Source organism: Podarcis pityusensis (assembly GCF_964106645.2).
Source record: "Podarcis pityusensis genome assembly, chromosome: 1".
Lineage (NCBI taxonomy): Eukaryota > Metazoa > Chordata > Lepidosauria > Squamata > Lacertidae > Podarcis > Podarcis pityusensis.
The window spans coordinates 50,169,923-50,194,960 of record NC_138028.1 but is presented as its reverse complement, the minus strand read 5'-3'; the positions used below and the strand labels follow the sequence as shown (position 1 = coordinate 50,194,960).

The following is a 25,038-nucleotide window of genomic DNA, read 5'->3' as shown; positions in this document are numbered from 1 at the left end:
ATTTTTTAACCTGTTTTGATTTATTTGCTTTGGGGGGTGGGGAAATGAACTTTACAGAAGGACAAGGAGGTTGAGAGAGAGAAGCAGACATTGAGAAAAACGGGGAGGATTAGGTAAAAAAAAAAAAAAGGTAAGGTAAAGGACCCCTGGATAGTTAAGTCCAGTCAAAGGCAACTATGGGATGTGGCACTCATCTCACTTTTCAAGCCGAGGGGAAAGGCACGAGGTTTGTAGGATGGCCACAACTGTTAAGAAGTGGAGGACGAGGCAAAATTAGATTGATGAGATTGTGTACTACATGCAGAAGTGAAAACTTTAACTCTTATATGCTTCATGTTCTGGGTGATGTTGTCAGACCATGAGTTGTTAGTTCTGTGAAAATACTAGCTTTGCCATGTGAGCTGCAGAAGACTGTAGAGTTTAAAACAGTGTGTCCTAGAAATCTGAGCTTCCCTGACTAGCATAGTGACCCTGCACCTTTATTTGGATTGAAAAGATAGTTTTTAAATTGATGGAGTTGGGATCTCAGTGCAGAGAATAATACTGAGTGGATTGTTATGAAGGGTGGCATACAAATATCTTAAATAAATAAATAAAATTATCACAGGGTGGTTTACAATGCAATTAAAAATAAAAATAAAGTAATAAAATATGCACGACGGCATTAAACATTAAAAAACTGCAGTGGAAATTTGTAAAACAACCAGTACTTAACAAATGTGAAATTATTAATATACCTTGGGACGTAACCCTGTGCCTACAGGATAACAAAGTGAACTCCAGGTGCCTTCTTTCAGGAAAGGTGTTTTACAACTGGAATACTACAGGTGGAAAAAAAGTCCTTTCTTGTGCCACCATCTGCCTTATCTCTGGTGTTTGGGGTACTCTGTGGAGTGCCTCAGTTTATTAATTTTTAACACACCCATCCTCTGGTTTTATACAGTTGAGCTACTGAAAGGGTGGATTTCACCTTCCTCATGTTAGTTTCCAGTATATTTGGGGGGGGGGGGGAATATATATTTATAAATCTTGTTTTACTCACCTGCCCTCCTCCCAATACTAGTTAGCCTGGGGGATTTTAAGTTGCTTTGGGTTGCTTTGGGCAAGATAAAGTGACTAAATCAGTCAACCAATAAGTCATTAGATTTACCATTCAGCATTCTAAATTTGTTATGTAAAATGGTTGTAAGGTCCTCTCTTTTTCTCTGCTTGGAGCAGTCAAAGGTTAGTCAAAGAGTGCTTAAAAGTTTACTGATCTGCTGAAAGAGGTGTATTTTGATTCTGGGGAACTAGAACATTTCACTTGGGTTGTGTTTGTCCATGAGTTTAAGCAGTTTTGACAATGCCGTTCTTATTTATTACCCTTGTGACCTATTGCCCTTCAGGCTTTGGCTAGCATGAGCTTGAATACCCAGCCTATTCTTAACCTAGAGAAGTTTCATGAAAGCCAGGAGATCCCACTGCTTACGGGGAAACCTCAGAATGACATGCAGTCCACACCTTCTACAGAGTTCAACCCCCTGATCTATGGCAATGATGTAGACTCCGTGGATGTGGCCACTCGGTGAGTCTGAGCAATGTATTTTTGTTAAATTTCCAAATACACTGGAAGGTCTGCTGCTCTGTCCTGCAGAAAATGTTAGCTGAAATGCTGTGGCCTTCCAGTAAAAAAGCAAATGCTTTTTCATTGTCTTTTTCATGAACATTTATTGTTATAAACTAGAACACACTCTATGTGAGCTACCATCAGTTTTTAACAATATTTTCTACTGCTTAGGCTGCATAAGACTAGAGGATGAGATTCTCTTGTGTATATACGGATTCCACACAGTCCATTACAGGGGTCAGCCAGTGTGATGCCCTCCAGATATATTTTGGACAACAACTAACATTGGCCCAAGCCCAGCACGATCAGTGGGTCATGGATTATGAAAGTTGTGGTTTACGCCATTTGGAGAGCATCCTGTTGGCTATTCCTAGTCTTTTGTTTTGAGATACATATTCTGTTAAATCTGACTATGTTTTCTAATTGAAATTTTAAAATAGAAAAAAAATGTAGAGGTAACCATTGAGTAGGTTCATACAGAGTTCTATAGCTCATTGTCCTCTTTATGCTGATGACAAGCAGCTCCATTTCTCCTTTTCATCTTCTGCAGGCGAGACAGTGAATGTACTGAGTCACTGTTAGGTTGTAGTACTGTATGATCGAATCTTCTGTGGGGGTTACGTTCCAGAAATGACATGTACATGGAAAAATGCATATACACTTGGAACCACACCTGTGTGGTTGTCTTTCTTTTCAAGGAAGGCAGAGAGCTTTTAAGCTCTCAGACTTGCTTACTGGGCTCTGAGATGCTCCCGTGACATCTTGTGGGACCATCCGAGTTTCCACGAGATCTCTCAAGAGTGTTCCAAAGCACAGTTAGCAGGTCTGAGAGCTTAAAAGTTCTTTCCATGTTGGGGAAACCCAAAGCAAAAGGAGCTTCTAAGCTCTCTGCCTTGTGAGCAATCAATTTGCGGGATTTCAACCAGCCAGATTTCAACTGTGTGAAGTTGAAATATAATCCAACAAGACTGAGATATGGTTAGTGGATGGTTCCTCTATCCAGCTTCAATGTCCAGCCTGCTCTAGAAGGGGTCACACTACCTCTGAAAGAGTGGGATCATAGTTTGGGACTTCTCCTGGTTCCATTACTGCTGCCACTTGAGACTTCGGTGGTGTGGAGTGCCTTCCATTGGCTTTGGCTGTTTGGCCCAACTACTGTAAAAGAGATTATTTGCCGTCAGAGTTGATAATTGAACTCAATATCATCTTTGTACCCTAGGCTTGCTGCAAAGAAAGTGAGAATAGAAGCCAAATATATTTGTCCTTGGTCCCAGCACAATAGGGGCACTGATGTTTCTTTTATTTCCATAGGGCATATTTTGTCTTGAGGCCGCAATTGATATTAGCTATGAATGGGTGAACTTATTCCGCTGTCCTTCCCTTACTAGAGGCAAATGTAGAATTTGCTTTTCATGATATGTGAATGTACTGTGTCCTTCAGACTTGTCATGTTGAATATATTACCAACCTTTTGGATTTTTTTAGGGTTGCCATGGTGAGATTCTTCAATTCACCAAATGTTTTACAAGGATTCCAGATGCATACTCGCACACTTCGCCTCTTCCCCCGGCCAGTGGTTGCATTTCAGGCCAATTCGTTCTTAGCCTCAAGACCAAAACAGACACCTTTTGCAGATAAATTGTCGAAGACACAGGCAGTGGAATACTTTGGGGAATGGTCACTCAACCCAACTAATTATGCTTTCCAAAGAATCCACAACAGTAAGTCTTGGCCTTGTGTTTACTGCTACCTCTTGATTAATGCTGAATCTTCTAATACAAAAGTAGTGTCAGGAAATAGTGTCTCCTGCATCCTATCTGACCATCTTGGCTGTGAGACCTGGAAGACTTATCCCTTGCCTTGCAGGCCTTTTTTCACCTGACCTAGAAAGGTAGGGCCCTAACTGACTCCAGCTACAAAAAGCTGAGGCTGCTGAACTGATTCTTGGGCTGGTGTGTTTGGGCTGGGGACTGTTGCTGTTTTTTGTATCTTAACTCAGATGTGTGGAATTGTTGTGGTTTATGTTTGGTTGTGTATTTTTTATTGTTTTATTTATCGCTCATGACTACTTTTGTTGTGTTGTAGTTATGTATTTTTTCATGCTGTAAGCCCCCCTTGAGCATGGTTTGAACTGTGGAAAGTTGGCATACAAATAAAATTATGTATGTATCTGTTCTATGGAGGGACAGCTCTACATTCAGTTTAATTTCAAACCCCATTAAGCAAATATATTTCTATGGACTGATGTTTTGCCTACCATTTACAATATAATTTCTGTAGGGCAGCTGCAGCCCCACTTGATTGAGACTTTGGGGGATGACATCATGGAAATAACTTCATTTTTCTTACTATTTCTACAGACATGTTTGACCCTGCTCTGATTGGTGATAAGCCAAAGTGGTATGCTCATCAATTGCAGCCAATTCATTACCGTGTCTATGACAGCAATTCTCAACTAGCTGAAGCACTGAGTGTCCCAATAGAGAGAGAAACAGATTCTGAACCTACTGATGATAGGTTAGTGGGGAGAGCAACTTTATGTAGCTGGTTCTAAGTGGCCTTTGTCTTTCTGGTTTTTTTTCCATTTTCCCCTGAAAAAATTCAATACTGCTTCCAGCACTGGTTTCCAAAGCAGTTTAACAGATAATCTGACAAAACATTAACAATGCAAGACAAAAAAAATACAGTGAAGTCAGGAGTTCAGGGTATCATAAAATCCAAATCTAAAGGTTCTGAAAAGCATTTTTAAAAGACTGGCAGAAGAAAAAGGGTTTTGGCTAGTGTTGAAAATATAACAGGTGGGCGTCAGTCTCTGTTGCTGCAGTATGCTACTCGTAACACCTCCTTATTAACCTTCCATCTTCTGCACCCTTTAAAATGCTTCTGGTAGAGTAAAAATAAGTTGTCCCCTTTCTTTTTAAAAACTATATTTCCAAACACAGAGCTATACAGTATATATTACGACCTACTACTTAAGAGAAGCTGTTCATTTAACAAAACCTATGCCACCATAGCCTTGTAGTATAAAATATTCCATTTAGTTGCTTCTCTTTCTATTGCTGGTCTGTTCTCATTCTCTATTGCTATATATTTTTCTTTCCTTTTTTGCCACTTCTAATTCTTTCTCACCCTTTCCCCCTTAAAATAGTGGCAGTGACAGTGTGGATTATGATGACTCCAGCTCTTCGTATTCATCCCTTGGTGATTTTGTTAGTGAAATGATGAAGTGTGACATCAATGGTGACACTCCAAGTGAGTAACTTTGAGTTGATAATTTAATTAACTCTACGTGCATGCTTTGGTCTGATTTAATTGCTTTGAGAGAGAAAGAACCTAAGATAATTGTGAATGACTTGGGAAGATATGTTGTGTTTAGGTAAACAGGTATATTTACTTTTAACATCTTGTGCCACCCAGCCAAAAGTTTTACTCACTCTTGAAGACAGTAAAAGAGAGTATTCAGTACAGTATAGGTAAAAGCTGATTGGCTGCTTTTTTTGGTTAAATATACATTTTCTTACCTTGACAGGGATCTTCAGTTGTGACTAGAATTTCAATCAGTTTATTACAGTCATAGACCAGCAGTGTTGTGACTAGAATGTCATTTGCAGCTAGAATGGGCTTTTTCAGTGGTGTCTCTCTGCTTTTGGTATGCTCTCTTCAAGTAGCCTCGTCTGGCATCTTCATTACATATCTTTAGCCACTAGGCAAAAACATTCCTCTTCTCCCAGGCTTTTGGCTAATTTTACAATCTATGGCCTTTTAAACAGTGGGGTGCTGGTGGTAATGTTTTTGTTTGTTACCATGTTATGCATTTTTGTGTTTTTATATTGTAAACAGCTTTGTGACAGGCAGTGTGAAGGGCAGTATAGAAATATTTTTTAAAAGCCATACTGGAGAAAATCTGGCTTTTGTTTTATTGAGGTTTCTGGTCAGTACTTACACTTCCGGGTTGGCGCCATCGCCGAATGGCGGACTCCCTCCGAGCTCCGGAGGGAGTCGGCTCGGCAGGGGCTGGGTCCTACCGCGCCGGCGACGCGGGGACCCTTAAAAACCACGGGCACGGGGCCCGTGGACATGGGGACTCGGCTGGTACCGTCAGCGCCCTCCCGACTCGTGAAGGAGCCTTTTTAAAGGCTACGGATCGGGTGCCTGGGAGTGGCGTGGTACTTTGAGTCTATCGCTTCCCCTGCCGAGTGCAGCCGCATGCCATTCGTCGGAGAGCGCTGGCTTCTTCCATTTGAAATTCGGACATTTAACAAAAACCCGTGAGTAATTGGGTAACCGGGTACAAAAGGAGGAAAAAAAAAGGAATTTTTTTTTTTTCGGATTCGGCACGAGCGGGGGGGATCTAAAAAGGAAGTCAGTCCCCTCCCTGATTGTAAACATGCTAAAACAAGGACTGAGAAACCAAGATCAATTCAGAAGTTTATTGCTGACTAAAAATACCAAATTCCACGATGGAATTACTACAAGAATTGTGCTGGAGGAGAGTCGAGGGTGAGAGGGAAAAGGCAACCCCCCCCCCCCGGGAACCGGGGCGATTCAGAGAACCTGGCGGAGAGAGATGGAGAGTTTGACAGCTGTCAAAGTAGCTGTCAAATCTTGAGAATATAAAGAGGACTTTGCTACAAGTATTTTGCTGGTTAATTTTGATACAATTGGATATAAATATGGATATAAAATGTCGGGTGGAAAAAGAAACAACAATTTGACTTTTGGATGAGAGGACACAAAGTTATTGCAATCCCTCTAGAGGGGCTTTGGGACATTACAAGCGGCGTATATGGAAAACTACTCTGGGATGTGTACTACTGGTCTTAGCTCCTGGGAAAGTAGCAAAACTGAAATATTTGTTTTGTCTACAGAGGTGACAACACAATAGAATCTTTCTATTTAAGTAAGCTCCTGAATAACAAACCTCTGTAGAGATACTAGATTTCAGAATAAGAATGGTTTTGCAGCTGAACAAGACAGAAACCTGAGAAAGTAAGAAACAAAAGAGTAAAGGACCAACTACGCCACGGCAAGAACAATGGGAGGAGTAACAATGATCAAGGGAAATTAAAGGCCTCGATTAGACTGGACTTTTGAAATTAAACATTATCAAAACAAGTAAATTTAAAGAAAACCGGCAAGATGAATTGAGAAAGTTTGGCTGTGGACTTGAGACCTCCAGGCCGACAACATACAGACTGATGGACATAGGGAATCTAAACCGGGGAAGGGAGGGGGAATTCTAGAATCCAAAGGCTATGTAATCAACTTCTGGAACCTTCTTCTATTTTCTATCTTTTAAATTTTTTTTTTATATATAACTTTGGTATTTTGATTTAACAAGTTTTGGGGAAAAAAAAGAAAAGGGGGAATTCGTGGAAGGAAACGGGGTAGATTTTGGGGAAAAAAATCTTTGTTCTATTTTGTTAAAGGTGAGGAGTGATGTTAAGATTGTAATTTAAATTGGCTATTAGGCATAACATATTAGGTTAAATTGGGAATGAGAACTTGTGGAACCAACGTAGGGAAAGGGGAATACAGTCGGGAGGGGAAGGAGGGAGTCCCAGAAAGAAGGTTATGAAAATAAGGGTTTAAAATTGGTCTCTTTTCTTTCTTTTTTTTCTTTATCTTTTCTATCTTCTTTATTCTGTTATTATTGGAAATTTTAATAAATATGATTAAAAAAAAACAAAAACAAAAAAAGTACTTACATTGTAAATGTCATATTTTCTCATCAAGTAAATGGACTTGGACACTACTTCCCTTTATTTTTTACATTTTAAAGCTGGAGTGGTTGACTCCTGACCCAGGCACATGATGATGTGGTCCCTGAGCATTTTTTCCTGTCCCCCAACTCAGACCCCACTAATTTTTTGCAAGGGTGGCAAAAAAAGTAGAACATAGTGCTGGGATGCTCTGTGGCCACTGCCCTAATGTGGATGCAAATAGCTCCCTTCGCACTCATCAGATCAATCATACGTATGAGAGTGTAGGTGGCCACATCCACATCTGGCCGCTTTCACCATTGACATATGGCCCCATGAGAGTTGGACAAGGGTGAATGCTGCCCACAGGCAAAAAAAAATTAGTTAGCTATCCCTATAGTAAATAATTATAAAGCTACATTTTGCAATAGCTTGCTGTTTAGAGTTAGATTTTGATCCAGTTTTCAAATGGCAAATTAGCAAATATGAAAGTTCCCAGCTGCTCCCCACCACTCGTCCTACTGCCACCTTGCTTTGTAGGCTAAGTCATGGTTTGGCAAAGAGTTATGCCTTATCTGGGCCCATGGCTTTTCTTGCTCCAGACAAACCACAACCTGTAACTAAAGTTTGGTATTGGTCTACTGCTCATGGTTTGTCTGAAGGAGACGAACCATGAGCCTAGATTTAGACGTAATGTTAAGCCGTACCATCACTTGCCTAGGCAGCATGGCGGCAGCAGGATCAGGGAGGAGCACATGCTAAGCCATGGTTTGCCTTAGTGTTACATGCAGACTGGGCCTTTGTGATTTTTGTTGACCCTATGAACTTATGTGTATAATATCTATTTACAGATGTGGATCCTCTAACCCATGCAGCTCTGGGTGATGCAAGTGAAGTGGAATTTGATGACTTCCAGGAGTACTCGGGTGATATGGATGAACAAGCCCCTGATAGTGAAAACTCCCAAGACAACAATCAGCCTCGGTCAAGTTCAAGCACTACAGCCAGCAGCAGCCCCAGCACTGTCATCCATGGAGTGAATCATGTGTGTAATGGGGCTTATTGTATAAGTAAGGGAGGCAAGAGATACAGGAATGATAGGAAGGACCCTGAAGATGATTGGAGTTTTACTACTTTGGTCTTCATCAAAGGCTGGATTTGTTTGGGGCATTTGTTCCCTCATGAACCACTTCTTATCAGTCTGAGGCATAGACTGAGGCATAAAAATGGAAAGGATTTCTTAGCTGCTTTGTACTTCTTTTGGGAAGATACATGGAGAATGAATAATTAAAAAAACTCTTGTCATTTTGTGTTCTTAATATTTATTGGTCTGATATGCACATCACAGTAAACCATGGTTATTAGTTTACAATGAATGAACTTCTCTGGGCTCTTTTGTTCTCCCTGCTAGTACATGGAGGAAACAAACTATGATCCATAACACTAAGCCAAGGATTGTGCTTTCCCCCCTTCCTAGCTCTTGTGGGGAGAAGCAAACTGGGCATGATTGGCTCATGTATGGGAAGCCATGGTTTATGACTTACCGTGATGTGAAAACATGGCCAATGTTACTAGAGAAAAGTAGATGACAGTGAATTTATGTCACTATTATGCATTTGAGATATGTCACAATTATGCATTTGATATAAAACTATGGTGAACAGCAGTCATATGGTTCATTCCTCACTAATAAAAGACAGGTGCTCACATATTCATATTCTCCAAGCCAATAGGAATGCTTAAAAAAATTAAAATCTGAGAGCAGGGAAGTAGACTGGTTATGATATATAATTATTGGCTTTTATGTGAAATAAGTATTATACATAGATCTGTATGGAAGCCCTGTGAACAACACTGTACCTAGGATGAAATTTTTCAAGTGAGCAGCCATGTTTCTTTAGAGGTAGTGATGAGCTAATACAGTGATGAAATCATGAGACAATATTTGAGACAATTTAAGAAGTGTTAGAAAATGGATGAACATTTAATATTAATACAGTTTATTATAAAGAAAACAGCTGGTCTAATGCGGCAAATAAATTGTGAAATGTTAGACATGGGAGACAAAATTGCAGAGAGATGATGTAAGCTCATTTAGTATAGGCAATGTTAGAAATAAAGATAACAATTGGCCTTCAGAATCTTAGGGCCCTCTTGCACCTGACACCAGCTGTTATGTGGATATGTATTTGTAGACAAATAGGATTTTTGTTTGTTTTACAAAGGAGTCTGCTGATTCAGCAGAGATGGAGGAGAAGATGGTAGCTGGGTTTTCAAATCACCTCCCCAGTTTGCCTTTACAACCGAATTTTCCCAAAATGAGTGTTGAACGTCGTGATAGTGAGAATCCAGCAAACAGTTTGAGTTCCGTGGATGGAATGGTGAAGAAAAGAGAGTATGATAACCCATACTTTGAACCACAGTATGGGTTCCCAGCAGAGGAAGAAGAGGATGAACAGGAAGAAAGCTATACACCGAAGTTCAATCAGAACCTCAATGGCAATCGGTGAGATATCACTAAATTCAGGACTCCATGAAGGCCACACTGGAATTTTACTAATCTTGTTACTTTGTGCTTAGTACCATGCATTATCCTCAGAAAATCCCCTTGCAGTTCAGATATCTTCTAATGATTTTCTTAGGTGTTTATCGTATTCCCTCAGACCTAGAGGGATATATATTAAACACATCAGCATTTCAGGACCTACAGTATCAAGGAAGCTTCTGTTCTCTGGTGCAGTCCTGCACCACTTGGGGGAACACATGAAGGAAGGATCTATGTGGGTTTTCCCCATGTGACAGCCAGCTGGGATAGACAATGACAACTTGGAGGGAAAAGTCATATGATTTGACCACATAGTTCTAGTATTCACAACCACATATGTAGCAGCTTGGGACCACAGCACTTTGATGAGTCCCTGTATTGAGTGGGACATATAATTACTTGGGGAAGAGGCCTTTAATTATTCTCTTGGAAGTATTTCAAGATGTTTACTGTTCTGGTTGATGGGTGGTACTTCGAATCTGCAGAAGATCACTTTTCTGTTGCCTTTGTTTTCATACTTGCTCTATTCTAAAATAGGCATCAGTTGACATGGCAATTGCCAAACTGACACCATATCAGCTGTTTGTGTTACTGATACGAGATGGGGCCCAACAATCTTTTGAGTTGCAGGATACAGAACGATGCCAACAATGTAACACCATTGTCTTTTCTTTTATAGGCCTCTGCAGCCTCTGCGCCCCAACAGCTTAAAGCTAGGCAACGAGTCTGATGCGGAATCGGATTCTCATGCCAGTTCCCCAAATTCTACAATATCCAACAACAGCAGTGAAGGTTTTGGGGGCATTATGTCCTTTGCCAGTATGTATAATTGTTTCTTATTTGCAAATTTGAACAGCAGGTGGGAAGAAAGTGGGGAAGAGACCCACAGAAAGAAGAATACTTAATGGAAATAAAGTATTTGACCCAAAGGCACCAACCCTGTGAAAGTCATTGGCTATTGCTTAATACATGACATTCATCTACTGCTTGCATCTTTTGCAAAAGCAGAAGCAAGGGAAGCAACAGGAGTCTTGGCTTATTAGAGAAGAATAGGGACTGGGTTTGGTTAAATGTTAGCACTAGGGAGCAGACCTTGGAATTGGGAGCTGGAAATTAGTCTGGGTAGCTCAGAGAGCAACGTTGGTGTGCTTGGTGCCAAATTGAATGAAGGAAGTGTACTAATCAGTACTAATAGTCGCTTACTCAGTACTAATAGTATGCTCTGTCCTCTGTGACCCTTAATATTTACATTTTGCTTCTGCTTTCACAATTGCTGAGGTTTGCAGGTATAATAAACCACATGCAAAGGCTATAGCAGGAACTGGTGTGAAGAAGATGATGATGATTTTCATTTACATTTTGCCCTTCCTTCTAAAGGAGCTCAGGGTGGCGCACAACATAAAAAATACAGTGGATAATTAAAAATAGTATAACAAAGCAGCATGATAACAGTACTGTTCAATCTCAGAACCAATTTATGGCCAAAATGACAAAAGTGGCAAAATATGTTTTATTATTGTCTAAATAGTAACTATGTGGGGAACAACACAAATTCCATGGGGAGGGAGTTTGTCAGTTGTGGATCTGCCACCAAGATGGCCCTATGAGGGAGGTGCTTTTCAATTTGCTTTGGCCTCAAGCTATTTGGGCTTTATTACATCAGTACAAACACCTGGAATTTGCCCTAGTAGCTCACAGGCAGTCAGTGCAGAGCTCTGATGATTGCTGTAAAATGATCCCATCTACTTCCCCTATTTAACAGCCTTGCTGTCACATTCTTCAGTCGCTGCTGCTTCTGGGCTGTCTTTAAGGGTAACCTCATGTTAGGTATGGAAGAATCTATCAGTTTTGGTTCTCTCAGTTGATCATTTTACCAATCTTCTCTGCACTTCCCCACATTTCTGAAGCAATTTGCAATAAATTAAGAAAAAACCCCTGTGAAAATGCTTCACGGTTTTAGCCTGAATTTCTCCTCATAAACACATATTTGTATATACTTTTGATTGCTGTCAACATTTCTGCAAGCAAATTCTCCTAATATGATGCATTTTGTATGTTATTTTCACTAATATAGTCATTTCTATGCAATTTCATATATGCATTTTTGTAAATGTTGGTTGGAGAACTGCATCACAAAATTCAGATAAGCGCAAATTTTGAGGGAAGACCGTTTCCCATATTGTTTTGAAAAGTGCAAATTTGATATTTTCAGCTTTAAATGTGAATTGAGTCAAATTGCTCCCTTATCCCTCCCCTACATTTGTGAGGTTATTAGTACATGAATTATTGATTTCAGGCTATCCTGGTCAAACAGCGTCTTTAGATGGTTAACCAGTCATAGTTGATCACTGAGGCCACCTGTGTCTCCAATGGCAGGTTTGAATCAAGAACACCCATGCTATGTGCCTGTTCCTTCATGGGGAGTCTCCCTAATTCCTGGACTTGGACCACCTACCTATAGCGCTTCCATCTTACAATGATTCACCTTCAGATTAATGGCTCTCACTGAGTCCATCACTGCCCCTAGGCACCAGTCCTGCACAGCCTCTCCTGATTCAGATGGAATAGAGAGTGGGTGAGCTGAGTGTCTTAAGCACATTGATGGCACTGAGCCCTAAATTCCAGGATGAGTTGTTCCAGTGGTTTCATATAGACATTAAACAGCAAGGGGGTGGGTGGAGATGGAACTTTGCTGGATTCCACAGGACATAGTGCCATGGAATTGAGCAGAAGCCCCACACTCATTTCATGACATCCTGAAAAGTTAAGCCCTTCATAGCTTTGGAATCAGCTTTGGGCGTTGAGATCTTCTGGTGGGACCTGTTCCATGAGCTTTCTCCAACTGGGGTGAGTGAGGTTGACAGAAACTAGCAACAAGACATGTTTGGTGATGGGCCCTAGTTATGTAGTGCTCTTTTCTACAAGGATTGTGTTGCTAGCTCCTTTTTGAAATTAATTCAGATAGGGCACAAACCCTATTCAGGTGGTGTTCTCATGCAATAGAGGAATCACTGTAGCTGGGATGTGCTAGTTAACTTTGCACAGCCCCACTGTTTTCCTTGTATGGCAAACAACTGCAGTGTGCAGCCTACTGTATTTGTCCTAGATATCCATGCACTTAAAGTTCCCTGCTTGCAGATATTTGCCCTCCAAAACACCAACAATGGAGGGGCGGGAGATAAGAATGTAGTGGAAGGGAGAGAGCTAGCTCAGGTCTTCCCTCATTTGTTTCCAATCACGTCAGGTGAGCAACATTGTCATAGGGCTACTAATTCTCCTGTTCAATAGTACTGCTGTCTCAAAAATAGTGGTTCACCTGTGTTTTGTGTTGGGTCCCGCTCCCTTTGAACAATCAGGTAGTGCACCAATTGTACATGTTCCTGGAGAAGGCAGATAATAGCCGAAGTTGTGTATGCACTGGTTACATCAAGTTTGAACTATTATAAGGTGCCTTAAGTGGATTGCCCGGGGAAAATGTACAGAAGCTACAACTAGTGCAAAAACCAGCAAACAAAATTTAGGCATGACTCAGATTTTGGGGGAGAGTGAGGGCTCATCCACACTTACCTTTGGCTCTGCACTTTCTAATCACAGGTGTGTACTTTAAAGCTCCATGTCTGAGCACTTTTTTCCCCTCCAGAGCTTTCCCCAGGAAAACCCACTCTTTAATGCTGAATTTGAACAAATGGCAATTCTGATTTACCGTTTGCTCCAATTCAACAATAAAGAGTGGGAAAAGGCTGGGGTAAAAAAAAAGAGTGCTTGGACACAGTGCCTTGAAGTGCAAACCTCTGCCTGGGAATATGGCACAAAGGAAGTCTGGATGAGCTCTTACTCTATCAATTTAACTGGCTTCTGGTCTGTTTCAGAGCCCAGTTTAAAGAGCTGGTTACTCAAAGCCTTGGGCCAATAAACTTGAACGAGCTACTCTGGTTACCAGTTGTCATTTTTTCCACAATAGCACCCAGGCTGGGGTGATCTGGGTGGCTGCCTCTCTAAGAGACATTTAGACATCAGCTAAAACAATTTTTATTCCAGCAGGTCTGTGGTCTCACATGCTCTTGATCCTGCCTAACCATTGTGTTAGTTCCCAGTCTTTTTTAAAGCTGAATTTTATCTGCTGTGTCGATTTGATGTTTTAAATGATTTGAATGTTAATTGCCTTGCACATTTTAAGAATGAGATAGTGGAATGTAAGTGATGGAATGTCAAGATTTTGAATTAAATACATTCATTTCATTGAATAAACGAAATGGAGAAGTAGAGGAACGGGATAAACAAGTAAAGTGTTTATTCTGCCTCCTCCTCCCCTTGTCTCATTTCAAAAATATCTTCATGAATCGTAGCAGAAGTAAGGAACTATTCCATTTCTCATAGAGAGAGAGAGCCTGCTGTTGAGGGCGAAACTACACATGACGCTAAATGTGGTAACATGCAGATTTTTGAAATTGAAACAGTATCAGGTGATGGGGGGCTACTAATTTTGGGGATCAAACCTCCTTCCTCCTCCTCAGACCTGTCAGTTGCTGGGACCCACATGTCCCAGCAAAGCTCACTGGGACTCATGCCCTGGTTCCACCCCTGTACCTGCCATCCTTTGCCTACCTGGTAGTGATGCTTCTATGGCCACAGCCTTCACCTGGAGCTCTTGCAAAGTGGTGGCGCCTGCCCTGAGGAATGCCCTTCCATCAGATGTCAAGGAAATAAGCAACTATCTGACTTTTAGAAGGCAGCCCTGTTTAGGGAAGTTTTTAATGTTTGATGTTTTATCGTGTTTTTAATATTCTGTTGGGAGCCGCCCAGAGTGGCTGGGGATGTTGTTGTTGTTGTTTTCACAAGGGGAGGGGAGGCTGGCAGGCTGGCCCATCCCTTCCCTCTGGGTGTTTGTGGTGCCATACATAAGAGGAAGGAGGAGGCTACTAGCAACTTCCCCTGCCCTTCACTTGAAAGCTTACTTTATAGCCAAAAGTACATAGTGACCTGGAAGCCAAGTAGCTGCCCAACTTGTGGCCTGTTACAGGGCTGCTTCCACTATGAATATGCCCATGGAAAAGTGCAAGGAGGATGACAATGCTGGCTTCTGCAGTAACAATGCCATTGGAAGACCCAAGTGATGACAGGCACTGGGAAGGGCTCAGTAAGTGCTGAAGGGGCCATGAAGGGCAGCCCGTCAGGCCTATCTTTTCTACTGTGGTCCTGATGAAATCCCTCTTCTGAAACTGGAATTTCTTGGGGTGGGGGAATTCCCCATTAGTGCCCACCAGCTGATGCTACCTGCATGTTTAAAAACCTTTATGCTGCATTTAAGGTCATGTCTAGTTTATCCCAGAGTGCAGAAAGCTGTTCAGATGTAAACTGCACAGTGAGTTTCTGAATGAGATAAGGGGATGATTAGATCACTTGATTTATTTTATTTTTGTTATAGGTAGCCTATACAAGAACCACAGCACAAGCTTTAGTCTGTCCAATTTAGCCCTTCCAACCAAAGCTGGGAGAGACAAAAACACTCCATTTCCTAGCCTGAAAGGTAATCACTTTTCCTTGCCTTTTACTGCTTTCAGAATCCCTTTGATTGCCAAGCAGTCACAGAATTACACCCAACCCTTAAAAAAATCATTTTGGGAAACCAGGCATTCTAGAATTAGGAATTCATTTTGGGTGATGCTTCAGATTTCTTAAGCAGAATTCTTTAAGTGACTATTAATTACACTTTTTAGTATGGAAGGGAGTATTATTTTTGGTCTGTCTTTATTTTAATGCACCGGCTGTATGAAATGCACTTTGGTGGAAAGAGATTTTGCATAAAGTGAATGCAAAGTCTTAATCCTCTGGACTGATTTAATTTCACAGACCCCACATGGAGGCTGCTGAAAAGCCCTTTCCCTGGCAACAGTCTATGTGGCAAGCATAGCCTTAGTGTGTTTGTGTGTGTTGCCTCAGATGTATACAGCTGCATATCACTGCTGTTGGCTCTCCTGGCACATGGACACTGTCAGCCCAGATAGAGAGAGACCAACCTGGCAAGGATCTTTTCAACTTTTCACCAGTTACGTGAAACACTTTCATGGGAAAGGCTATCACGTTTTAAATTGTCCCTTATCTAAAGGGCTAAAACTTACCTTAAGAGGAAAATTATTGAAAGCCATTCATTTGGAGCAATAGGACTTAGCTAAGGTAGACTTCTTAAATCTGGAAAAATATGGAGTAGAATCTGTAGAAATTACTCCAGGTTATCTGTACTACAGTTGGTTTTAGTCATAAGTGTTGTTAAAGGAAAGATAAACTGTAATTTACCATTGTTTGATTTTGCATTGAATCTTTTTGGTTGCTCAGCTGGAAGAATGCTTTATTTTTAATAAGTTGCTTTTAATAAGTTGATTTTATTTATTTCTCCCCCCTCTCCATTTTCATCGGTAAAGATTACTTTAATCTGGAAGTGGGAAGGGATGTGGATGAAGGTTGGTATGATGTTTGCTGACCTTTGACCTTTTAGTAATAAAGGCCAAAAGTTAGTTTTGTGTTGCTGCATTGGACTTTGCTTTGGATAAGAGTTAACATTTTCTTAGGGGTGTGTGTGTGTGTGTGTGTGTAGAAAAACCAGAAACCAACGCAGAAGGACTGTGAGTAGTTTGGTGAAGACTCTGCATGGTCTCTGGGGATATTTCCATTTGGTCATATTCCTATATTTGTTTGTGCAGAGATCTTCTGTTAGCTAAACCTATTATTGATAGCACACATTGGAAGAAAACAGTGATGGGTTTTTCCGTGTCTTTCCATGCTTTGTGTCTCATCTTCTGCAGTTTATTGTCATTTCTTGATGACTCTTGTTCCATGTGGCATCTCCAATTTTCTATAGGATAAAATTGTCAGTAATTTAGTCAGTTTCATATATAAAGAAAAAATTATAACCTGACTGACCTGACAGGTATCATACTAGTTGGGTGGTGGGGATAGCATGGTAGTAGATATTTAGGTGAGATGACCCTTGGGGGACCATTCCAACTCTACAATTTAATGATTTGTGTATGCCAGGTAAATATCAATTTTCTTAATGTTTGAATTCTTTGAGATACAAGACGGGTAGATGATATTTTTTCATTTCATTCATTGCCATTGTTCCATTACCCTTTTCAACTATTCATTAATGTTTAGTTTTATTTACCTTCATGCTCTGAAGGGAGATAAGCTTTATTTTTTGCAGTTCCTGTGAAATAAAAGATGACATTAATAATTCCTAAAATAGAAGCATTATTCCTGAATTGAATGGGGTTCAGAGTAACTTTTGAGCCTTCAAGTGACCTTAAATCAGGTTAGGACACATCTACACTAGAAATGAGAGCTTGTGATTTTGTGTTTCGAAGCCATTAGGGTTGGGAAATTTGTTTCAAAATGTGCTTCTACAGAGATGATTGTTTTGAGTCTCTCTACCATACTGAATGAGCACAGCTAATACTCACAAGGCATACAAGGGCAGTGCTAATCCCAGTGCTATTATTACAGATCCAAGGACCAAATCAAAAACAAGCACCATTACTACAGGTGGGCTGATAGAACAGGGAATGTAGGAATCCTCCCCTGCTACACTGGCTAGTTAATACCTCTTCCTTAAGTTTTCCTTCCACTTTTAGTTTATTCCTATTTAGCCATGGGGAAAGCTTTTATCTGGACCACCCCAGTGTAGATGTTCCCCAACGTTAATCCAGGGCTGTTTTTGAAAGAGAGGGGATTAATCAAGTAACTAATCAAATATAAAAATGGTGGTGATTTTGCAGTGCACTACTAATTGTTTATTTTGTGTCCCAGTATTTGGGCTAAATACTATAATGGAGATTATTACTGAAGCTGGGCCAGTAAGCAATGAAGGTGGGTTCCTTGCATTATGAACTGTGCATGACATACCAACTCCCAGCAAGCATTCTTGTGCCTGTCTTTTGGGCAATTTTTCCACTGGAAGCCAGTATCATGTGATTTCTACTAGTCACACTCCCGTAACACATTGCTTTTCCATATGTTGCCTAATCAGAAGATGGTTCTTGTGGCAGAAATGCATGCAGAGCAGCCAAACTCCTGCCTTTCACCTTCTGCTCTTGTTACCATCTTCTCTTTTGTCTCTGTCTCATTCCCATTACTGTTTTCTGCCGATGTATGATGCAATAATACAAAATATGCTGCTGCTTTTCCAAGTTTCTTTGTATGTCCATTTAATTAAGTGTTAGCTGACTTTTGTGTGTCTCATTGGTACTGTTCTTGGACTTGGGCATCCTTTTCAGTAACTGTTTTCTTGTTCTGCTTCCTCTCTTATTCAGGAAATAGACGAGCACTTGTGGATCAAAAGTCTTCTGTTATAAAGCACAGCCCGACAGTGAAAAGGGAGTCTCCTTCACCACAGGGACGAAGCAGTAATTCCAGGTAAAAGCATCTGCTTAGAGTTGCTGTACAATGCAAAATGAGCTTTATGTGGCATGCCCTGGGCAGTATGTCTGCTCTGAGTATAAGAAGATCTGGTGATGCTTGTAAAAAGAAAAATGAAAGAAGGTGACCTACACTTTATCTTTGAATCTTACGGTAATGGATTACACAATTGATCAGCTCATGCAAGTTGCCTCCACTTAGTTTTGGCTGTTTCTGTCCCAGTAGATCTTGCACCACATCCAACCCTATTCCAGTATATCTTGCGACTCTTGAAAGCTGCTTTTTAGGGAGGGTAGGAGGGACAATATGGTGAGGAGAGACTAGGAAACCCACTTTCAACAGCCAAATGCAGAAATAAAAGTAGGTATTAATGGTTAGACATATTACTGAGAAAAGTATAGGGATTGTAATTCATAACAAATGGAACACATCAACAGTGTGATGCTAGGTGTCAAGAGTCTAGTTTAGATGGGCAGCAGGAAACTCTGACACAAAATGATAGTTACAGGCTGTTTCTGCTTCGCTGAGCCACAGATCTAGGTACAACCCCATCTCTTCCTTTCTGCAGTGGCGCTCCACATGGCAGAAAGGGCTGGGGGAAGTGTAATAGCCACAATTCTTACCCCAGCCTAGTTATTCCAGCTGCTCCACTTGAGTCAGTGATAGAGATATATAGCAGGATCTGATGCAGGTTGCATCAAGGATACCTAGCATATTATGGTTAGAGTTGAAGTCAGCTTGGCTAAATACAGATAGATTTATGTTGTGTCAGTATCCTCCTATTGTAAAGTGTAATATACCTATGGAAGTGTCCTGGAGGGTTATGCCCCCTATTGCTTGTGTATCCATATAATATAGTGAGAACCAGCAGTTCTTGAAAGAGGTGGTACACAATGTCCTAGATGGACAAGGAGTTGGTTGGTTTCACATGAAGAGAGTCCGCCGTCTCCTGGAGAGTGAGCAGCTCCGTGTCTTTGTATTAAGCAAGCTTAATCGCACCATCCAATCGGAGGAAGATGCACGGCAGGATGTTGTCCAGGATGTGGTCAGTTCTCTGTTCCTCTTTTCTTTTAAATGGTTTTATTTTGTCTTTCTGCTGCAGTGCTCACAGTAAAACCATTGCTAATAAATCATAGATTACAAAGCAACAATAAGTTAAAAACCTAGTACTTAGAATATCAGAGACCCAGTTAGACGAATGGTGTCTAGAATAAACATACCTTCATCACCTCCTAAAAGGCAAGCATGTTGCAATGGGAAAGGTGCATCCCCCTAAGCAAGCTGTTTCTAAATCTAGGTGTCACAATAGAGAAACCTATTTCTCTCATGCCTGTACAAAGGATGGGAAGGGAACGTGCAGAGGGCCTTTGAAGTGCAGCAGAGTTCCTGGGTTCACATGGGAAGAAGTAATTCTGAAACAAACTTGTTACCAGGCCATATAGGGCTTTAGAGCAAGGCAGAGAAATGAGCCTGGAAACCAGTTGATAATCAGGGCAGTTGATGAAAGACCAGGGTGATATCATTCTCATCTCCCTTCATGGGAGTGAGTATACTGCTTCATTGGGATCAGGAAATGCAGACAAGAGGTAGAGCTTAGTGTCATCTGGATACTGATGATACCCAAGCCAAAAGCTCAGGGTGACTTCAACCAGACATGTTAAGCAGCATGGAGGACAAGATGGGCCATTGAAGCACTCCATAAGCCAAAGGTCATGGGGCCGAGTAGTAGACCTTCTGAGACCCTTGAGAGGTGGGGTGGTGGTGATGAGGGAGACCAGAACCACTACAGAGCTGTGCCTCCCAACTCTATCCTTTCTCAGTGGCCCAGATGGCTGCCATGGCTGACAATACTAAAAGCTGCTAGGAGAATCAACAGGGTCAGATGCCTCATGCCCATCTTTTGGTACAGATCATCAACCAAAGTGACCAAGGCCATTTTTGTTCCAAATACCAGGTCAGAAACCAGATTAGAAAGGATCCTAACAATCAGAAGGGTATCCAACCGAACAGTTCTACTAGCACAAGCACTTTCGGCTGTGTAATGGAACTTCCTTCTCTCTCTTCTCCCCATGCACCTGTGTGACCCCCAGATCTGCTGTGGAGGGTTGAGGGAAACCAAGAAGACCTAGAACTGATTACACTGAAGTAACTTACTGAAAAAAGGCAAATTAAAAACAGGATGAAAGCTACTGAGATCAGTGGGATTGAGTGAGATTGAGTAATGGTTTTTCTAGAGAGGCTTCACAACAGTTTGCTTAAGTGCTGTCAGAACCTCCCCCTACTTGAAAAAGCATTTGCACAGATTTAGTTAACAGAGGTAATTCTATAAAGATAAATTCTCTTTTAGGTACAGAAATAGCTCTGTAGTAGAGCACATGTTTGTATGCAAAAGGTCCCAGGTTCAGTCTCTGGTATCTTGAGGTGTGGTGTCTGAAACATTGGTGAGTTGCATAGAGAATACTAAGCTAGAGGAACTATTGGCCTGACTTGGTACAAAGCAGCTTCCTATGGTCCTAAGCTGAAGGAGGCGTAGTTAAGCTACAGAAAATTAATTAGAATGCAATGGAATTATGGCTTACTTTAGTGGAAGTGAAACAGGTTCCTAATAAATGACGCATCCTCACCCTTATGAATGTTTCCATTGTAGGAGATCAGCCGCAAGGTTTATAAAGGGATGTTGGATTTGCTGAAATGTACTGTGTCAAGCCTTGAGCAGTCATATGCAAATGCTGGACTTGGGGGAATGGCAAGTGTCTTTGGTCTGCTGGAAATAGCTCATACTCACTACTATAACAAAGGTAAGAGAATAGGATAAACCAATGATTTATATATAATAAATGAATGTAAATCTGTGAAATGCCCTACTTGTTGTAGAGCTGAGCTAGTCTGACTTTCTGGCACAACCAATAGAGTAATTACTGAACCGTGTAAAAGAAATTTACTGGAATAAGTATTTTGAATTGCATCTATAATTCTATAAGTACAAATAGTTTCATGGAGAAAATGATTAATGTATTTTCAGTCAACTCCAGTACAGAATGCTGTTACTTTGTTTTCATTGGCACATCCAAATGTTTGTGTGAATTAATTTCATTTCAGCAGTTCAGCCATGAGAAAAAGTGCAAATATTTAGCTGCTTAAGGAAAAGGCCCATGCCCCAATAGCACTTATTTATTAAGCACAGTGGGGATGATACAGTTGTATATAAGGGCCATGGTGTGTATATAAATAGTAGGGGTGGAGAACCATTGGCCCTCCAGATATTGCTGAACTACAGCTCCCTTCAGTACATGACAGTTGAACTCTTGAGCTCAGAGACATTGAATAGTAATTCGTAAGATTGCATATATATCTCCAAGAGTGATTTGGGACTGTACATATATTCTTTGAGTCTGTATTATTTTGTGTTATATTATGCTTTGCATTGAGATATTTAGTGTATAATATACTTTCATTTTGCATACAGAGCTTGTGCTTGATGAGAACTACAGCTCCCATCATCACTGACCATCCTCCTGGGGGTTGTAATTCAGCAACATATGGAGGGCCAACCATTCCCTGCTCCTGTTACCCAGCGTCTTGCCTTACCAAGCTTATGATGGGGTGGGGGAGGAAACATTATATACAGGGAGCTTCTGGCACCCATTCTAATTTTACTGGAGGTTGAGAAATTTAAGAGAGTACATTCTGTTGGTGGAGTGTGGGAGGTGAGAGGGTTGCAATGAGCAGTCTGCAGTGTTATCTAAATCTAGTATCCATGTTGTGCCCCAGAACAATTGGTTTTTCTTGACGTTTTGAAACTTGCCATGAGAACTAGAAAGACAAAGAGCTGGAATTATTGTTAATTATTAGTAAAGTAAAGATAAAGGACCCCTAGACAGTTAAGTCCAGTCAAAGGCAACTATGGTGTGCGGTGCTCATCGCGCTTCAGGCCGTGGGAGTTGGCATTTGTCCACAGACAGCTTTGCAGGCCATGTGGCCAGCATCACTAAACCACTTCTGGCACAACGGAAGACCGTGATGGAAACCAGAGCACATGGAAACACTGTTTACCTTCCCACAGCAGCGGTACCTATTTATCTACTTGCACTTGTATGCTTTCAAACTGCTAGGTTGGCAGAAGCTGGGGCAGAGCAAAGGGATTCCCTTATGAGGTGTAGTTTGATATTGCCCAGTATTAAGTTTGTTTAAAGTCCATAGTATAGTACTACTTACTGGATCTTAGGCTTTCCTGCAGAAAGTCTTCTGGAGAAAATTTTAGCCAGTCAATCTTGTGTGAGAAATGGTACTTTGAGGTACTGGGTGCAAAGCCTTCAGACCCTGTGTTTTGAGCACTGCTTTTGAACATTGATTTTGAGATCTAAATGTGAGAGCTGTTTTTTCATTATCTGTAAACAAATGATTAACGCCATCTGAACAATCTTTTTCTTCTGTACTCTTCTCCCATTTTTTTTCTTAATCCTTCTATTTTTACCATTGCTGGTATGTGTTTTTCTTTTTTTCTTTTTTGGCCACTGATTTCTCTCTCCTCCTTTCTTTTAAAGAGCCAGAAAAAAGAAAACGAAGCCCAACAGAAGGAGCAATCACTCCGGTTGGCAAGGACCCTATGTTAGCCACGAGGGTTGAACCGAAACCCAAGGTGCAACTGCCAGTACCCCAGCTCATGCCAAGGGCCCCAAGCCCTGCAGGGAAAGGGCCGAGGGAGTTTGACACAAGGAGTCTAAAGGAGGAAAATTTTGTAGCTTCTATTGGTGTGTATTTATGTGTATATGGAATGCAGGAAAGTGTGCACTGCATTAGAATCTGATTGCATCTTTCCCATTGAAACATTTGCCTTATCATTGCTGCAGTAATGTGCTTCACTCTCACTCGGACTGCAAAGACTATTCATATATGCTCTTCTCACAGCTTGGAGAAATATTGGCTAAGCATTTCTGGTGTTTCTATGCTTTTTGGAATTTTATGGCCAGGCTAGTGGAGATAGCCATATGATGCTGGCATAGGGAACTTTAATCATTGTTCACATAGTCTTACAGGCAGAATAGTCTGGTCTGTAATGGAAACAGTTTCTTGGGAGTGTGTGCACCAGGGACTAGTTGCCACAAAAACAAATTACTATTGAGAGGAAAATGGCCCAGTACTATGCCATTGATTTCTGGGGATCTGCTCCCAAGTACAAGTGTGCAGGATTGCAGCTTTGGACTTCATGTTCATTCACCTTCAATTCTAGCCCTTGTGCTGTGGGTGTTTCTGTATAATGTATAATCTTATATTTTCCACCAAAGCAAAACCTACAAGAACAAATATAATACTTTTTGCTACGTTCACTCACCATCCAAAGGACAGAAGGAAATAAAGTTTTGAGGGTTTCTAGCAGACAATGCCATGCAGATGTAGAAAAAAAGAGCCTACCCAGTCTCAAGAGATTGTGCAAAGACAACTATATAATTGCAAACATATTTGTCAGATGGGTTTCTGAAGCATGACTCCCCTCCCATAGTTTGAGATGAATTCCCTGTGATGGATACAGTAACCTTCTGTACCAATGTGCATAGGGAGCAAGCAGAATTGTGATGGATGGGGAAAGAAGGGCAGCCATGGTGTGTATACCTTTAATAAATAATAGCACCAGGGAATGGAGGGAGCCTCCAGAAATCTCATTTTCAGTTTGAATGTGCTTATCGCTGTTTGTTTATTTGGTGTTGTTCCATCAAATAAAGCATAGGGAAATTGATTAGGTTTTCTGGATGAATTATAATTAGCTGTCTTTCTCCTACTGCAGACAAATCCTGAATTGCTCTGAAGTGTTCTGAGCCTGTTTCCTCTCCCATTTCTATCTGTGCTTTCCCATACCCTGTTTCCATAGCAGAAGAAACTTTCTGCACTTATCTTTCTCTGCTCTTGTAAGAGCTGAGTTTGCTTTTTACTTTGTAGCATTCCCAGCTTCTTCCTTCCTATAATTTATTATTTATACCCCGCCCATCCGGCTGGGCTTTCCCAGCCACTCTGGGTGGCTTCCAACAAAATATTAAAATACAGTAATGCATTTCCAACTTGAATTTCCATTAAGCTTATTATGATTCTGCCACTGGCCCGTTGGGCCAGCATCTAGAATTATCTGAAGTTTTCTGCCACAGAGATGAAAATTTAGGATATCATTTGAACAGAATGGTGTGTATTTCTTTTTTAGATCCCCTCCCCATTTTTTGCTATTCTTTCTGCCCTGATGAAAATGATTTGGAGTCTGATATAGTTAACATACATAAAGCTAGAAGAAGCCCAGTGGTTATTACAGGCATATTCAGACCCAAATTAATTGTTTTTTTACATAGTTTTTTTTAGTGTTTATAGAAATAGTTTTTCTTATCCCTTATTACACTTTGAATTGAAATATATTTGGTGGTTTGGGGCGCATTGATACATAAAATACATACTGTATTCTTTGTGTAACCCACTGATAAGAAACTTTAAATGTTGGACATAAAGAACCTGACACTGTCTCTTTTTAATCTGTCATTTCTGTGAAGGCAAATGAGATCAGGTAGGTGAGTCTCACTTAGCTGTTCTACTCAGCCAGTTAATTATATATAGGTATTAATTTTGAAATCTTTTGAATGAAGGCGATGGAAGTCTCTACCCTGTTCTGACTGAAGATGTGATTAATTATTCACATGCCAGTTATCATTAATTTCTGCTTTGGTACTGCAGGATTGGGTGGCTTATTTTTTATTTTTATTTTCCATTTCCGCCTCTGATCAGCATCTGACATTTTT

At 40.8% G+C, this 25,038-nt stretch overlaps 1 protein-coding gene across 38 annotated transcripts in view; it reads left to right on the top strand.

Moving 5' to 3' along the window:
* The window catches only part of MADD (MAP kinase activating death domain), an 80,082-nt gene that overhangs the window by 25,600 nt on the left and 29,444 nt on the right, over window positions 1–25,038 (top strand). For 16 of the 38 annotated variants that reach the window (XM_081020374.1, XM_081020375.1, XM_081020369.1 and 13 more), the window contains 13 exons: window positions 1,386–1,564; window positions 3,092–3,327; window positions 3,967–4,123; window positions 4,755–4,858; window positions 8,160–8,353; window positions 9,534–9,814; window positions 10,533–10,672; window positions 15,279–15,380; window positions 17,657–17,716; window positions 18,160–18,262; window positions 19,124–19,310; window positions 20,913–21,063; window positions 22,810–23,016. In XM_081020374.1, coding sequence (XP_080876500.1) covers window positions 1,386–1,564; window positions 3,092–3,327; window positions 3,967–4,123; window positions 4,755–4,858; window positions 8,160–8,353; window positions 9,534–9,814; window positions 10,533–10,672; window positions 15,279–15,380; window positions 17,657–17,716; window positions 18,160–18,262; window positions 19,124–19,310; window positions 20,913–21,063; window positions 22,810–23,016 — 2,101 coding nt within the window. Of the gene's footprint in view, window positions 1–1,385; window positions 1,565–3,091; window positions 3,328–3,966; window positions 4,124–4,754; window positions 4,859–8,159; window positions 8,354–9,533; window positions 9,815–10,532; window positions 10,673–15,278; window positions 15,381–16,272; window positions 16,312–17,656; window positions 17,717–18,159; window positions 18,263–19,123; window positions 19,311–20,912; window positions 21,064–22,809; window positions 23,017–25,038 lie in introns of all 38 variants that reach the window. The other 22 variants (XM_081020379.1, XM_081020376.1, XM_081020377.1 and 19 more) reach the window with 4 other exon arrangements.